Source organism: Plectropomus leopardus, chromosome 5 (assembly GCF_026936395.1).
Source record: "Plectropomus leopardus strain MGB_pleo_1.0 chromosome 5, ASM2693639v1, whole genome shotgun sequence".
Taxonomy (NCBI): Eukaryota; Metazoa; Chordata; class Actinopteri; order Perciformes; family Serranidae; genus Plectropomus; species Plectropomus leopardus.
Genome location: NC_142180.1, coordinates 11,503,926 through 11,521,621, shown reverse-complemented (window position 1 = coordinate 11,521,621; position 17,696 = coordinate 11,503,926). Strand labels below are relative to the sequence as shown.

The 17,696-nt window shown below is 39.6% G+C and overlaps 1 protein-coding gene across 1 annotated transcript in view; it reads right to left on the bottom strand.

The window, feature by feature from the left end:
- The window catches only part of LOC121964183 (ephrin type-B receptor 1-like), a 110,354-nt gene that overhangs the window by 60,892 nt on the left and 31,766 nt on the right, over window positions 1–17,696 (bottom strand). Inside the window, exons 2-5 of the mRNA XM_042514399.2 lie at window positions 10,365–10,429; window positions 9,445–9,735; window positions 7,512–7,730; window positions 7,212–7,392 (exon numbers count right to left, since the gene is read on the bottom strand). Coding sequence (XP_042370333.2) covers window positions 7,212–7,392; window positions 7,512–7,730; window positions 9,445–9,735; window positions 10,365–10,429 — 756 coding nt within the window. The remainder of the gene's footprint in view (window positions 1–7,211; window positions 7,393–7,511; window positions 7,731–9,444; window positions 9,736–10,364; window positions 10,430–17,696) is intronic.

Below are 17,696 nucleotides of genomic sequence, written 5' to 3'. Positions count from 1 at the left end.
TTAAATAAATCGCATGTTGCATCAGAGTACTTTGTCTCCCAGAGCGACACCTGTTTTTCTTTCTCACATGGGATTTCATAACAGCCTTTTTGGAGAGTGCAAACACATTCTGCATTATGACTACAAGTAAAATAAAAAATAAAAAAAGGTGTGAAATGAGAAATTAGACTGAAACGAAAGCTCTTCCAAAAGGCTAAGGAGAAACCAAATGAGTTTTTTTTAATGTTACTTTTTCCAGTTTTGATTAATCTTTAGCACTTTGTTTTACCTTCCTCCGCTGTAATGAATGTTCACTTTATCTCTGAGATGCTTCAGATGCTTGTAAGACCAAAATGCAAATGTTACACAGATTTATGGCGAAAGACATACGAGGACTGCACAAACAGGCTTTTACGGAGTCTGTACAAACCGCGAGTCCGAAATGATAAAATGAATTAAGTGAAGGAAGTAAATGAGACAAAGTGCCGGCGAGTTAAGAGCCTCAGAGTGTCACTTAATCAAACGTTCAAGGGTCAGGAAGGTTTTGTTGAGGAGAGGAAAAATGAAAAAAACAAAGATGGAAACAAACAAAGTAATACTCAAGGATACAAGAGAGAAGACAAACAAATTGAGAAGGAGCCAATAAGGGTGGCAATGAAACTGCTGTTTTTATTCTTCCCTCTCAGTATCACTGTTTCTGCAGTACTGTTCCATGGTGTTCTCTCTGCTGAAATGTTATACTGTTATTTCTTGGTTTTGCTGATGCTTTTGTTCTAAGATGATTTACAATGGAGGCTGCTGTTCTTTGTTCCCATGTTTTACTGCATATTACACTCTACATGAACCACGAAGCTTGAAGAAACTACTCACATCTCAGTAGCAAAATTCATATCATACTGCAGGACTTGCTCAAGCTTGTATTAAATGTGAACAACTACATACATCGCTGGCTCCAAATGATGGCATGAAATAACCGTTTTGCCATTTTTACAATTCTGTAACATCAGTGAACAGCACACTTACATCTAAGTGTCCTCTCCTCACTATGTGCTGTGGAGCAGGTTGTGAGGCCAAGTTTTATGAGTAGAAGAATTTTATTTCAGTTCAGAGTGTTAATATGATTTTTTGATAGCAGTGCACTCATTAGAGAAAATTACAAAAGAATCTCTTCCCTTGACTGAAATGACCAGGCGACTGAACAGCACGCAAACCCCTTAATCAGAGCTGGAGCGCATGGCTGAGATCTATAGTGCATTTCATCTCATTGTTCTGCTGTCCAGCTTTCACTTTGCTGTGAGCGTAATTTTTGGGTCGCGCTGTAAACTGCAAACTACTTGCTTAGCACCAAACAGCAGACAGACGCAGTTAGCAGCTAGCTGGTGAACATGGAGTAGCATTAAGCAGCTAAAGAGTGTGACATTTTCCTGAGGAGTTGGTTGAGACCAAAACCAGAGCTAGAAGGAGCGTGAACACTGATTTTAAATTCATCAGATGTACAGTAACAGGAACCAAAAGAATGATTAAGTTCTGTAAAAGCAGCTTTTTGCTAACACATTAAATCTCACAACTTTATGACACAATAATAGATAAATGTTGTGCTTACAGTTTGTTTCAGCTGTATCTGCCAGATTTACTTTCGGCTCACTAAAAAAAAAAAACTGAACACAAGTTAAAACTATCACTGCAGATTATGAGTCTGCTGTGGAGCTTGGGGCTGCGACATGTCCACTGTAAACGGTCTCACTGCTCAACAACAGTGCTGAAAAAAAGGGGGGCTCCATGGAAAATTGACGTGCTTCACAATACTTCCGCACCATGTGTGCACCCAGCATTGGATTCCGTCGGGGGACCTACGCTGCAGCCTTATAGCCCGCATTTCCTGTCATCTCTCCATTGTCTGAAATAAAACCTTTGAAGTGCACAAAAAATACTTTTTTTAAAAAGTAAATAGCTGCAAAGGCTGTTAGTCTGTGAAAGGGTCTGATGGTCATTACATCCATGAATGGAATAAAGAGATACTTGAGCCCTTTAAAGCTGTTACAAAATATACATAAAACTTTAAATGCAATAGCCATTATTCTCTCTCACATATTCAAATTATCTTCAGCAACAGTTTTGCCAATGTTATCCTGAGATTCCCTATTTGTCAGACACCCTCTCTCTTCTTTTCTTTGTGTCTGTCTGTGTGTTTCTCCCCTTCTGTTAGTTCCTTTATATTCAGATATCTACCTTTCTTTGAAGTCGTCTCTTTAGGAGCGTCAATGGCTTTCGCCTCTCTGCGTGTGTGTGTGTGTGTGTGTGTGTGTCTTGAATAGGCAGATAGACATCTGGCTTGTCAAGGTCATTTATTGTAAAACCTTGCTCATACACATGGGGCGTGTCACCATGGCAACAAGTCTTGCTCTCTCTCTATTAGTTATCTCTAGATACCTCTCAGTATAGTTATCTCTCTCTCTCTCTCTCTCTCTCTCTCTCTCTCTCTCTCTCTCTATGTGTCCAGCTGTCTACAGATTTTAAATTATTAACACTGCATGTGCATGTTGTTTGTGTTTGCAAATGTTAGGTCAGTTTTTTGTATTTTTTTATGGGTGGATACATGTAGTCTGAACAAAATCTGATTAAGCATTTTCATCTGTCATAAATATAACAGAAAGTGGCTGATAAATGCACAATAACTGTGTGTCACTTTGATCAACCTCATAAGCACACATATAGATTAACAGTAGGTATCGCTGAGTTTAAAAGTGTGCTTGTGTTTCCATTTGCATCTTCTGAGAGGAACATACCAGAAGTATTTATCAGATTGTCAGATTTTAAATACCATCATTTAATGGTTAAAAAAATAGGTAATATAGCTGCATTTGCCATAAGTCTCGTTATGTTATGTATCTAATGTGGTGTGGATACAATGGACAAAAATTACAATGCATTTGAGGATGAACCAATGGATCTCACTGAGCAGAAAATCCATTATGTAAATGTAACAAATTTAAAGAAGACAGCGACACAAAAACAAAGGAAAAATGTAAAAGATAGTAGAGATAGAAGGGAGAGAACGAAGAGTTACAGAGATAGAAAGAAGGAATGAAAGAGTTAAAAAGGGACAAAGAGAGACAAAAAGATTTTTCCTTTGTTTCCCTCAGTGCCTTCAGCCAGCTGTGTGGACTCGCACAGCGACCATGAGGATGACAATCGTCTAAAGTTGGCATACAGACTCTCTGATCAATTATTAAAGACTTGCATGAGTGAGTTTGTATGTATGCGTGTGTGTGTGTGTGTGTGTGTGTGTGTATGTGTGTGTGTGTGTGTGTGTGTTAAAAAGCTGCAGGTTTTAAAAACTCTTACAGCGTTGTCGGGGTCCACAGCAGGGGGAGTTTGTGTGTATTCAATGGCAGTGCTGACATTTGTAGTGTGGCGCATTTGAAGTAAGGGTTTATTTGAATATGTTTACTTTACGCACAAAAACACACACACACACACACACACACACACACACACACACACACACACACACACACACACGCACACACACGACACTTTGATGCTGAGCCAGTTTTGCCGGATGGTTTGCACAATATGCTGGTTTGGTGCAAAATAAACACCATCTCTGTGGCTTGATGCACGCACACACACACACAAAGACAACCATCTGTTCCAATAGTGAGTCCAGTTTCCTGCCAAGTTGTTATCAGCTGATTGGCAGAAGAGCACACCAAAAGGATGCCAGCTCAGTGGAGACAGATGGGACAGGCTCTGTCCCACGACATCTTAAATCAGTGTTTAAGCACAAAAGCTTTGAATAGAACACATGAGGCAGGTGTACGTAGACATGCCATCACACAAACTGTCAAGTCACGTCGACTGGAGTCCTCCTTTGGTCTGCATCCAGTCTGAATCTCTAGTAAGGCTGGGCAATACAAACATTAGAAACACTGACTGCAAAAAATAAAAGATAAGAAAACCAGGAATTTCAATCAATGTACCAAACTTTTATTGCTCAACAAACTATTAACCCATTTCCGATCCAGAAACAAAGCTGTCTCTAACCAGCCATGTTGCAGTAGTTAAGAAACGAATAGTCATTTTCCCAAAAAAGGTACAGATGGATTGATTGAGGAGCTAAAAACACAAAATTGTTTTGATGTCCAAAGTTGGACAGGAGAGAAAAATGCTCCCTTTGAGGAGAAAAAAATTGGGACGGGACAGAGACCAGCAGCTCAGCAGTTACAAAAAGCTGACATGTAAGCGCTATTGTGGATAAAAAAAAAGTCACACGAATTTGGTGTTACACAGAGTGGATGAGACAGTCTAAAAGGGCGAGGCCAACAAAACAGATGGATGATGTACAGAAATAAAGAGAAAAACCTGTCATCAAAGACAGCAAAATACCAAGACATTTTTAATCACCTGAAGCCCAACCATCTTATAATACACATGAAGTTCATGTACCAGTAACTAGACCCATCCAGAGGAACAAGTAACAAGGCTCTCAGAGAGACAACAGCAAACTGTAACATCAGTGTGTGTTTGCCTTACAAATGCTGTCATGTGACAATTAACCAATTAATCCCTAAGTTGTCAACTATAAACCCTTTAAATCCTAAGCAAATTGAACAAACATGGGGAGAAGGCAATGACCACTTGAAAATAAGAAATACAATGTAAGAAAAAACCCAAAACAAAACATTAAAATTACCTAAAAAGTACTAATAAAAAATATTTATTTTATGTATATTATTATATTTTTTCTGTAACATAATTTCCAATATAAAGTTGCTGTAATTACAAATATATAGTTTTCCAGACTTTTTCCCCTTTTTTTGGTATACTTGCCCGCTTTTTTAAAACTCATTTTTAGGTAATTTTCTTGCTACCTTTCACTATTTTGTTGCTGTTTGTGGGACATTTCTTGCCCAGTTGGTCATTGCCTTTTCCCCCCATGTTTTCAAAAGAAATCAAACCAATTTGCTCATGTTTCAAAGGGTCAAATAGCTTCTGAAAGGCATCTAAACGCAGCACAAGAAAAGTGATCCAGGTTCCATGGGTTAATAATGTATTGAACAGTTCCTGCATTCCAGCCTCTTCAGTTTGAATATTTTCTGATTTCTTTACTCCTTTATTACAGTAAAGTGAATATATTCAGGTTGTGGGCTGAGGAAAGACTGATGGACATATTTCACCGTTTTCTGACATTTTATTGACCAAACTAATTGATTATTGGAAAAAAAAACCTGACTGATTAATGGACAATGAGAATAATTGTTTCGTTGCAGTCCTAAATCTTACAGGGATTAATGCTGACAATTCATTTAGCTTGTCAATCTCCTTAAGAATTATAATCTTAAGGTAACAACAGAAATTGGAACTTAATTTATAGTGTTATAAATGTTGATATTTCTGATATAAAATGTTTTGTCATATCGCACAGATCTACTCACTAGTTTTATTTTTCAAAGGCAACATTTACAAGCTCAATATCTTTTTAGAGATCCATAGCAAAGGGCTGAGATGACACAATAATTCCACATTTCATTGTAATTCTTTGAGCAATGCCAATCACCATCATTGTGGTATTGTCAGACTTAATCGCTGTCTCCCTTAAATCGCATCTGGCTCACCATCTACCCACTCAAATATAATATGAAGAAAAAGTATTTCTGTGCTAAAAGAGACACTGACACCAAAGGCAAAGCCAACATTTAATGTATTTCACTGAAGATAGATAGAATACTATTCATCAGTCCTTTCTGTGCTCTCTATCTCTTTTATCTCTCTAAGTTTTTTACGTTTCTGTCCTTGGTTTGTCCTTTTTCTTAAACTTTCTTGCCAGTCCATTTCTCCAGAGGGCTCTCCTGTTTTACTTTCTTTATTCTTTCCCTCCTAACTTCCATCCTTTCTACCCTCATCCCCTCTATCCTATCTCTCCGACACTCTCTGGCAGTTCAGGACTAATTTCCAGAGGACTAATCTGGCTGGAACACGCTAAACTAATTAACATGGGATGAGGCGGCCTCACTTATCATTTCACCATATGTACATACATCACACACACATGCTCACACGCCCCCACACACACACTGTTTTCCTTCACACACACACACACACACACACACACACACACACACACACACACACACACACACACACACACACACACACACACACAGACACACACAGACACACACATACAAATGGATGAGACTCTCCAGGGAGAATAAGAAATGATGGGTACTACTTCAGAGAGGAAATGGGGAAGGAGGCCAGATATAAAAAGGAGGTAAAAGAGATAGAAGAGCTATTTCTGTGCCATGCTCACCCAAGTCTGCTTCTACTAATATTAACATATGGAACATCGTGGGCTGCACCCTCGGGCGAAAATACATCTGAAAATGTACACATGCATGGAATTATTCAGCTAGGACTGCCACTTTTCTCTCCTGCACACAATAACACATTTGCATTTTCAACAGAATTGACTCAGCATAGTTAGTAGTCTGGCTATGGTGTTGTTTTGTAGACATAGACAGGATTTAAATGTGGCACAATTCTCACAGCGAATGGAAAATAAAGTATTGATATGCACACATTTTGTTCAAAAGATAATTTCCGAACCATATCTATAACACACACACATATAAGAATCAAGGTCGTGACTATCTGTTTGACTATTTTTTTCTAGCATGGTTTGGGGTTCCCCACAAATTAAGCACAACCTCAGGTGCAATGAAATTGAAATTTAACTGTTCTTTGTATTGGGTTTAAAAGTTTGCATTCACTTTCAGCAGCTGTTCCTCTCATCCATCGATTTGATCAACTCCTAATGGATCAATCAATCAATTATCAACCCTACTACTCACAAACTGCTGCAGAGGAAAAAAAGGAACTCATAGAGAGATCCAACTGCATTCATGGACCCACAAAAACCTTCAAAGGGACACAGAAAGGGGCTGAAATGTAGGGACCTGCATTTTAAATTTAAAAAAAGGAAAGTTTTCTGTCTTAGTGATTGATTTTGTGTCTCAATTGCTTGTTAGATTGTTAGATAGACAAAAAATTGTGTACAGCATGCAAAGATGTTTGCCAGGTCATCAGAACAAAAAAAAATGAATTCACTCGATTTAATATCGTCTTTGATGTGCTGTGCCACTGTGTCATTTCTGCAGCTGAATTTTTCCTTCATTTTTTTATGACCACAGTTTGAGCAGCACAGTCTCATTAATGCAAAGATTTACCTCGACACACGTTGCCATTGTCTGGTTCATAACCCGCCTTGCAGCTGCAGCTGCCAATGGGTACCATCCACTCCCCGTCCCCGTTACAGTAGAGCTTTATTGGCACGTCTACTTCCTCAGCGTTGGGGATACAGCTTCCTCTGGCGATCACTAATGAGGTGGACTCTGCTCCAGTCAGCGTCTGCACATAATCAGAATCAGTATACTGTAAGTGCTTTCTTGAATCTCTGTTTACATGTTAGACAATATCAAAGCCGGATAAAAAGAGCACCACAGTTTTCTGCTAGTTCTGATCCCTACCTCTGGGAAAAAAGCAAAGTTCTGCACCACGCTGGGGCATTTCTTGTAGAATACTCTGACAGCCAGAAGGGACATGCAAGCACCCAGATCCTGGAAGGCCAAGTGGAAGCCCCTGCCTTTGGACAGTGGCCCAAAACTCCGAACTTCTGTGTTTACCTTCATTAGCCTCCCCCCGAAATCGACCTGGGAGAAACTCTCATCTGCAGCAATAGTGTCCACCTTTACAGTGATGTACAGACAGAGGAAAGGATGGAAGGGCAAAGAAAGCAAGAGGAATGAAGGGGAAAAAAAAACGTTTAGGTTCTTCTGTTCTGTTCTTTGCTTATTTTAAATTCACTGAGTAATGTGTGAATCACTGTAATACATTTGTGCCCACACAACATATCATTTTATTACTGTATATATGAATTTAGTCATAATTTGCTATTTCCCCAGTGAACCTCCATGATGGCCCCAGACTAGGCTGCTAGGAGATTTCTAACACTTGGATGGTTTCAAACCCTCTGATTCATCAACACAAACAGTGTGAAGCTTCACTGATATTTGATTCAATTTGGTTAACTGAAAAGCCGTTAATATATATGGGGCTGTGTAAACATGACATTTTAAGAAGAGAAGTCGACTATGAATCCCAAAGAGCACTAGGAAAAAACACGTCTTATCAGTAAATGTTAAATTATAATGGCTGGAGGAAGTTTGAGCTTGAACTTTGTAGACTAATGAGAAAGGAATCCAGAGCTGAGTTTACTGAACATCTTTGGATCAGTGCAGTTTTCTTCTAGATTGCATATTGTCCCTATCCTGTGAAAACAATGCCTCTACAAAATGACAACTTTTCATAGGCTAAGAAAAACAAAACCCTACCCTCAGCTTTGTCTAGGGCAGGGCAATATGGCTAAATGAAAAATAATATTGGGAGGATTTTTAGGCTGTACTGTGATACACAATATATATTTCGTTATTTTAATATCTTTTCATTTTATTTTATTTGATTTTATTTTGTAGCACCTTGCTTGTCTCGGGCCAGAAGTGTTGATGTTTTTGCTGTGAAGTTGAAGCTTGCAGGCAACAGTTACCCTCTCTGCTAGCTGCTAAAGGCTGTTAACTTACCACAGCACCTTTAAGCATCAAGATTTATTTACTGTGAGCTGTAAACTAGCAGCTCTTCAATTCATATATTAATAGTATTTGCAAGTGGCACTGGTGCTCCATAGCCGAAAAATCCAACTAAATAGTAGCGATCAGGAGCTCTGCAGATACAAAAACACACGCCTGACTTGCTCATTAAACTCATTAACGTGATGCCATTAAAGGTGAGGATTTATTCACTATGAACTTGAAACAAACAGCTCACTAGTTCATACATTAATGGTATTTTATAAGTCACACTGGTGCTCCATGGTTGCTAAATGAGACTAAATAGTAGTACAGTACAGTACAATAGCACAAAAAGCATGCCTCATCTGCTTACACATTACAGCTCAATAGAAAGTGGTCTGGAGGAATATGTGTAAAGTATCATGTTTCTAAGGCTGTCTTTTTGTGTCTGTGACAATTTATAGTCCATGTTCACGATAGTTATTTTATACACCCCACGTGAAACAAGTGGCAATACATTGAATACATTCAATATGTCACCCATCCCTAGCTTTGCGACAAAGCATTTTTCAGATGATCTGATGGGTTTTCTACTCAGATATACTGAATTTGCACAGGTTGGATTTCTAGCCTCTGGCCTACACTTTTTACAGGGCTGACTGATGTGGCCCTACAGCACTTAGCATTCCCATTTAACCTGACAAATGACAAATCTGAAATTAACTGCTAACTTTGAGGACAACATCAGTATTTAACTCTGAAATTCTTATTTACAATATGATTATACTTCCAAAACCAAAAGCTCTTCACACTTTGGTTCTTTTTGAACCCACACCTTAAGAAAAGGGGCATTGGCCCAGTACTCCACTCCTTTGATACCCTCTGACACGGTCCTCTCGGTCTCCAGGTAGTACAGGTTGAACGTCTCTTTGCAGGAGCCCAGGACGCTGGGGATGGAGGCGCAGTCACGTACAGTGAAGCGGATCTCCACGTAGATGCGTTGTGCCGCCCGCCGGTCGATGTAAGTCGTGAGGAGCCAGTTATTCTGGCTGGGCTCAAACACATTGCACACCTGGTACGTCCTGATGGTGTTGAGGTTCTCATCATAGCCGCTCACCTCCTCCCACTGGGGAAAGTGTGTGTGTGAGGAAGGGGTAGGGGGCACAGATGAGAGGGGAGGAAGTAGGGGAGGAGGGGAGAGGAGAGGCCAAAATGATTAATGGGTTTACCAAGACCTGACACAAATTAAACTTTCTCTTTCCCTCCCTCCTATTTTGTCTCTCTTTCTTTTCTCACATCCCATTCCCCTACCTCATTCCTTTTTTTCTCTCCTCTACCTTGTTCTTTTCTGAAGAGGGACAACCATTCATCACAATTAGAGCCGCTCACCTCAAACACACACACAGAAGACCATTGTAACCAGTTGGTAGCCAAGCTGGTATTTATAAAATCCAAGGAATTCAAGAAAGTAGGTGGAAGACCCTATTCTATTTTAGTGTATTCTATTTGATTTTATTCTATTCTAACAATTTGTCTCTTGCGGACTCTCGTGAGCTACGCCTCCCTGATCTCTTGGAATCCATTCTATTCTGCATCAATAGCAGTTAATTGGTGTCACCTTGCAACTGTAATTAGGATTTTGACAGACTCCTTAATGAAGCACTGTAAAGTGTACTGAAACTGCTTTCCCCAAGGGTACACACACATGCATACACCTACACACACGCACAGTACACCTCTGCACATTGTTCTTACTCCATTGGCAGGGAACGAGATCCAGCCAAGCTCAGCTGTCGCTGTCCTTGTATCCATCACCGTCTCTGTCAGACAAAAAGAGAGACGGAGAGAGAGGTGAAAAAGAGGGAGCTGCAGGAGGAGGACAGGTATGAGTTTAATTAACAGTCAGCTCAGATGCCAACTTTAGTGCTGCATAGTGATGCGTGTCATTCATATTCATAAAATCCCACTTTACACTGTTTTCTGTAATGATTCTCCCCTCTCCATAAAAAAGATAATAGCCACACAGGAACTTGAACAAATAAAAAAATATCTGGCAAACAAACTGTAACCAAAAGTAGTAATGATATAACACAGTGACAACAGGTTTTACACAGTTTTAAACCATATAAGCATTTCTTGCTTAGTCAGCATCCATCAGATATGGACATTTCAAGTGTTATCTGTGCACATACAACCACATTACATAGCAGTTACTACAGTATGTAATGAAATAGTATATTGAAATACTGTTGGCACTCTAGAAAAAGTAATGAGGTTATTTATTACTTTATAATTAAGATTACAGTCATGGCTAATGGCCTATGAATGGAGACTATGAAGTTAATGTCACGCCATGTTAAATCTTTTGGACCTGACCTTCTACAGTGGTCAAACAAGATATCTAGACAAACTAATCACAATAAACAACACAGATCCATTTGACTTGGCAGCCCGAAGCTTCAGATTACAGATCTCAATGCTCATAACCATGAGTTTTCATAACACGGTATACCTTGAAACTTGTATGCCTTTGCAACCCTAGTAAGAATATAAGGGTAAGACAGTCAAAGTTCATGAGAACACAGTGAGGTCACAGTGAACTTAACCTTTGAGCACCAAAATGTAATCAGTTCATCCTTCAGGTGCACATTTGTGCCAAATTTGAGGAATTTTCTCCATGGCATTCTTAAAATATCTTGTTCATGATAATGCGATCAACTGACTGACGGGTGGACGGACAACCCGCAAACATCATGCCTCCGGCCATGTCTGTCGCTGACACAAAGACATTAAAACTTGTCACACAGTATGACATACCTTCTAATTCTATAGCTATAATCAACATAAAATTGTCAACCGTCAGATATTTTTCTTCTCTGTTTTAAACATGAAGGATAATATATTTCCCACTCCTAAAAGTGCTATCAAATCTAAAATTATAATCCCTTAAACTTAATAGTAGTAGTCACATTATTTAATGAGTAAAGGCAGTATCACAAGTTAATCAATTACATACAGGTGAAATCAGTCAGTGGCAGCAATAGCAATACAAGACAACTCTATTATGTGAATTTGTGTAGAGAGTACTCAACAGATCTGGATGCCCCCAACATAAGCTACACAATCAGCTCTATCTGCTGTAGTAACCTCACATTGTACCTGACTCTGATTAAATCACAGCAAGGTGACACACTGACACAGAACTGTACAATACAGAACCAATTTTACTCTCTCAGATGGCAAAAAAGATGTATGAAAGTAAAGAGAGACTATTAGACAGCAGAACCCTAGATGGCTACATCAATTGTAAAAGTAACCACTTCACATTACACACACCCTACTGTGTTAATGGTGAAATATTGCTATGTGAGCTGCCCTAAAAACTTTTCCTGAAAAATACAGGAAAAAAAGATTAATGCTGCCATGTCCGTTTATATAAATGATGGTATAGTACAGAAAGTGGAGGGAAAACCACACAATATCAAAAATTTAGGTTCGCAGAGTTATGGCAGACACTTTTCATCACATATTGCTAGTCAAAGTAGTGCAGGTAGTGAAGCGTACATTCAGTAATATGAAAATCTTAAAAACGAGCATGAATTACTGTTAAAGTATGTTTTGGACATTAAAAGAAGTGTTTGAACCACACAAAAGGCTAAAAAACATTTGTTGTTTCAGGTTTGGCTCAGGCAGTTTCTTCGCTCTACTGAGTTACCTGTGGGTGAACTAAACTGCAGTATGCAGAATTCAGAGCGAGTGGACAGGCTGAGATGCTTAAGCCGACATAAGTTAGTCGGCATGCCGACAACACAGACCCTAACACAGAGGCCTTTGTGATACAACATGGTGAGAAGATTCAACGACATCACACCACGAGGCGGCCGCAGGCAAACAACCCCCCTTGATTCTTGACATGCTCTCCTCCTCTTGCACTCTTTCATTCTGTCACCCTGCCTCTCATTATCTCCACCCCTCCTCCTCACTTCCTCCCCACCTTCATCCTCTCCTTCACTCTGCCTCCCTGTCTTTTATCTCCCCCCCTCTACCTTGGGTGCTTCTTTTTTTTTTTTTTTTGTCAGCGAACGAGCCTAATTACAGCAGAACCCAGTTTTTCAGCTCTCCCCTGGGAGTGAAGGTCGTTTGGGAAAATGAAATGCTTGTCACGCGAAAATGTAGTCGACTATCAAAATCTTGGACCAAAGCTTATTCAAACGATGACAATTGTCACTATCTAATTTGTAGCTTCAGTGCATTTAGTGGCATGTTGTCAACAAAGATTTTCAAACACTGATCCCCAGCAGAATATAGACCCAGTTTATTTCTGCCTTGCATATTTTGCCTGCTCAGATGTCTTTGAAGTTCGGGTAAAAAAAAAATGAGGCTAAAAAGAAAAATGGTAATATAGAGAGAAATCCAGAATGTTGACAGAGAAGATGTTGGAATAGCTTGTGTAGTCTTACAAGCTATACCTTCCAGCAAACTCTTGCAAAAAGGGGTTTGATTCAAGGCTTTGCTTAAAGAACAGAACAATGGTTGTGCACCGTCATACCCCACCATACCACTTTATTTCTACTTCAAAAAACAGCATTGTTAAAGGCATATTCTCACGCAATTTAAGCAAATAATGTACAAACTTTGCTGGTAATACATTTGTTGAAAATTGATTGCACCATCATGCCTAGGAACTCTTGAGAGACCTCTGTAATTCATCATTTCATGTTATTACATCCCGCTCACAGCTTGAGCATTATGATCAAGTGCTGGGAGAGTAACGTGGGTGTAAACATACACATACACATACACATACACATACACATACACATACACATACACACACAAACACACACAAACCCCCCCCCCTTTTTTTTTATTCATCCAATTTCTAATTCCCTTATATCGGGCAAATATAAATTAATAAATAAAATTGCCCAAATGTTTAATCATTTAACTGAGTTTTGTCATGATAAGTGTATGAATTCTTCAGTAAAGGCCAAAAACATGTTATGCGGGGTCACACTGACTTTGACCTCTGACCCCCAAATGTAATCAGGTATCCCTTGAGTCCCTGTACCTAAGTATTTTGTCCTATTTTTATTGTAATTTTTCTATTACATATTTATGTTTTTGAGTTGTACTTACTTTTATTCCTGTATGTTTCATGTATGTGCCAAAAAGAATAAACATATTCCTTGTAAGTAAAACCCTACTTGCCAGTAAATCCTCTTCTGATTTTCAGTCCAACTGGACGTTTGTGCCAAATGTGAAAAAAAATCCCTAAAGGCATTCTTGGGATATCGCATTCACATAAATAAGATGGACGCGCCCACAGTGAATTTTACCAGTGAGCACCAAAATATAATCAGTGCATCTTTGAGTCCAAGTGGATGTTTGTGATAAACTGAAGAGAATCCCCTAACAGAGCTCTTGAGATATCGCATTCCCAAGAATGGGACAGGGGAAGGGGCTGCTTGCCATTGTCTGCCTGTTGCTGGGCTGCTAGCAATGCTTGAATGTTTAGAAAGCAGGTGCGCTTGGATGTAAGAGGAGACATAGGAATTTCAACATAAAAGAGGAATTTAAAGATGACAATCTGTGTCAATGTATGTATCAATTTTACTTTGCATCAGTAATATTATCGTTGATCATTTCATCAATATATAGATTCAGATCAATGTATCATTAGACCCCTGAAGATTAATTGACTGATTTTCAATTCTCTTTATATCTTGTCCATCTTTTGTCCAGGAATATGATAACAACATAACCAAACCATATCAGCAAATGTGCTTTGTGAATTCTCAATTGAAAAGAGAAGAGACCTACGCTGGGCTTATTAGAGTGCATCTACTCATCAGTCTAATTAACAGCACGCAGCACACACCTCTCCGTGCATAATAGGGTATACACTCCGATCAGCCTAATTACTTTTGACATACTGGAGCCTGTGATAGCAGTGTGCCCACCTCCCCCGCAGTGTAGCACCTCCTCAACCAATGCTACACCACTGAACAAAACCAAAGCCATTTTATGGCAGAAGAAACAGCAGGTAAATCTGGGCGATATTGTAGCAGTCAAAGAGGCTGTTAAATCGTTGTTGTGGCCCAAGAGGGAGAAATAAAAGTATTTCCATCACAGACGCTGAATTAGAGGCAATTTTACTGTTTCCCTGCCTCGCCTTGTCTTTCTTTTTTTTTTTCTCTCACTGACTGTGTGTGTGTGTGTGATGTATAAGTACAGGTGGTCAAATGGCAAGTGAGGTTGGTTCATCTTATGCTAATAGGCCTAGTGTGTTCAAACCAGATTTTCGACTGTTCAAAGACTGCAAATTAGTGCTGATCTATATGCCTCTGAATGTGTGTGTGTGTGTGTGTGTGTGTGTGTGTGTGTGTGTGTGTGTGTGTGTGTGTGTGTGAGAGCACTGTATAGAACTGTATGTGCCACGGCGAAAAAGCAAGAAAGTTCACCTGCGAGCATCATATGTGTGGTTAAGGAAGCACACCAAAATAACACGCAGACATGCACATACACACCAGCCAAACACATGCTAAAAGCCCTCCTGGAGTTTAAGACGTCATGCCGCCCGCAGAGACAACCGCTGACCAATCAGACACTGAAGTGAAATGGCACAGCGTCACGGAAGGACAACTCAGTTGAGAGCACACACACATTGAGACGCAGATGTGCAAATGAACAAATCCAATATACGTAGGCTATACAGACCCGTGTGTACGCCCTCACACACACACAAACATAAACTCTGCAGGACTCACACAGAGCAGCCTTTCTTTGAATTCAACCTCCCATGCCCCCAAAATCAATTATGAAGACAATTATGTGGCAGGGCAAACTGCTCTGAAAATCTGAAATACTCTCCCACACATGTAACCAGGGCGAACATTTACCTCTCCACAGGAAATGATGTAATTAGAATTAAACACTAGGATGAACTGCTGAACAAAAAGATAGCTCAGATTAAAAGAAAGACAGAATTAAAGTAAGTATATAGTTAGTCCTATCAAGTTTTAGCTCCTGTCTTAAAAGTGTTTCCTGTATTGGACCCACAGGAGCTCCAGTAGACTCATTATACTCCAGTGTCTCGATACTGCTATTTATCTGTTTATCTGTTCCCTTCAGCTAAGACTTTGGCTTGTACACAGCCTGCAAAGCCTCACCTGATAATTTCACATTCAACATCAATCAGAAGTACTGGCTAATGGGCTGACCCTGTTGTCTTAAAAGAGTCTGCTCAGCACTTCAAAAAGACATTGTATCAGCAAAAAAATAGACATAACTATGCAACAACAGTAGATTTACACGAGGAGCCGCCGATGTTGTGGACAAAATCACTATGCTGCTACAAAAGCATGACACCTGCATGTCATAAATTAGAGAGGGAGTTTGGTTTGGGGCTTTTTTCTTTTTTTATCCACGTACCCAGAGTGAAAGTAACGCATACTGATACTGTTTAAGGAGCACTTTGAAGATACACTAAATGGACCATTAAACTCAAATTACTGAATTACTGGATGTCTATAGGATCAGCAGCAGCTCTGCTTCAAATGTTGGGAAATACACTTACAATACAGTACTTTACTGTGTGGACTGTTTGCCTCAACAAACTACATGTTGTTACACAGATTTTTTTTTTTCATTATTAGTGGCCAATATGGAGGCAACATTGGCGAGAATATTCTGATTTGTAGTCCCTTATATGAGTGAAGCTCAAAAAAGAATGGCTTCTGATATTTGGTTAATACAGTCAATAGGGACTTCAGCGAGACCCTTGCCTATCTCTATAACTCCACTCCTCCAGTTTTCAGTGCAGGCTTTGTGCTAAGCATTCCTCTTCACGCTCAAATAACCAGAGCTCCAGTAGACATCATACAACTGTTTTCACAGCTGGTTGAAAATTCTCCCAGTGCAAGTCAAATCAGTTGAATGCCTCTTTAAAAAATGCTGGTATTTGATTCATTACCAGCATTGAGGCACACAAGTACACCTTAACATCTGATGCCCAGATGGAGGTTCATTCAAATTTGGAGGAAACTACCAAAATATCAATAGAAACAATGTCCAACTAATGCGTATCTTTCCACCTTTGTGAAGCCATACACTCTGCTCTCGCCAGAACGAAAGCTATAAATATATCACTTCATTCTCACTCGATTTGATCCATGCTACAGATAAACAGACAATGACAGTGGCCAATGATATTGTTGGGATAACTTTCAAAGCAATTTGAGAAACACTTAAGCACTGACAGCTAATAATTTCCTAAGCAGCTGATACAGTTGCAGTACCCAACACATGCTTTGCATCACTGTTTACTAATGTTGTAGAAAGGACCACCTAAACTGAGACCAAGCTGCAACCTCAGAGACTGAAAAATTGCCAATAACAACTGCAGTTCATCGAATGGCCACTTGAGGCTGGCTCCAGAAACCAGTCAATCCCCACAGACCCCATGTCAAAATGCCAACCTTTGTCGCAGAAATAAACATGTTTACAGCCTAATACTGGTCTCTCTAGTTCTTTTCAACATTCTTGACAACTGTACAGGGGGGGTGTTTTTCTATAAATCACCCGTTCACATTTTGTCAAGGCCCCAAATTATGCAAATTTAAGGGAGTGAAGAGGGGCTTGAGTGACAGGCTGTCTGCGAGGCGTCGCTACAGTCTGAGAGTCAGATCCCTCCCTCACCCCTCCACAGGTTCAACCTCTTCTCCAAATATGGTCACTTCTGGCTCCAAATGCTGAACTCCATTTATATTTATTTATACAGGCTATGACTGAGGCTTAGTCAGGACCAAACCTAAATGTATCAAGACGAAAAGATCCAAGACCAGACCGGTGCAGATTCCACACTGCATGACACACTGCAATACAGTCACTCCTTAAATTTATCTCACACACACACATTCCCATAAAAACACCCACAGAAAACAAATGAAGATTTCTCTTCATTTGCCTCTTTTATTGCCATTATGTATGTGTGTATGTATAAGTGTACCATGAGAAGTGTCTTGATAAAGTTATCAAAAGGCGTTGCAGAGGTGAATTTTATGTGTAGGAGTTGTCTAGTTTAGT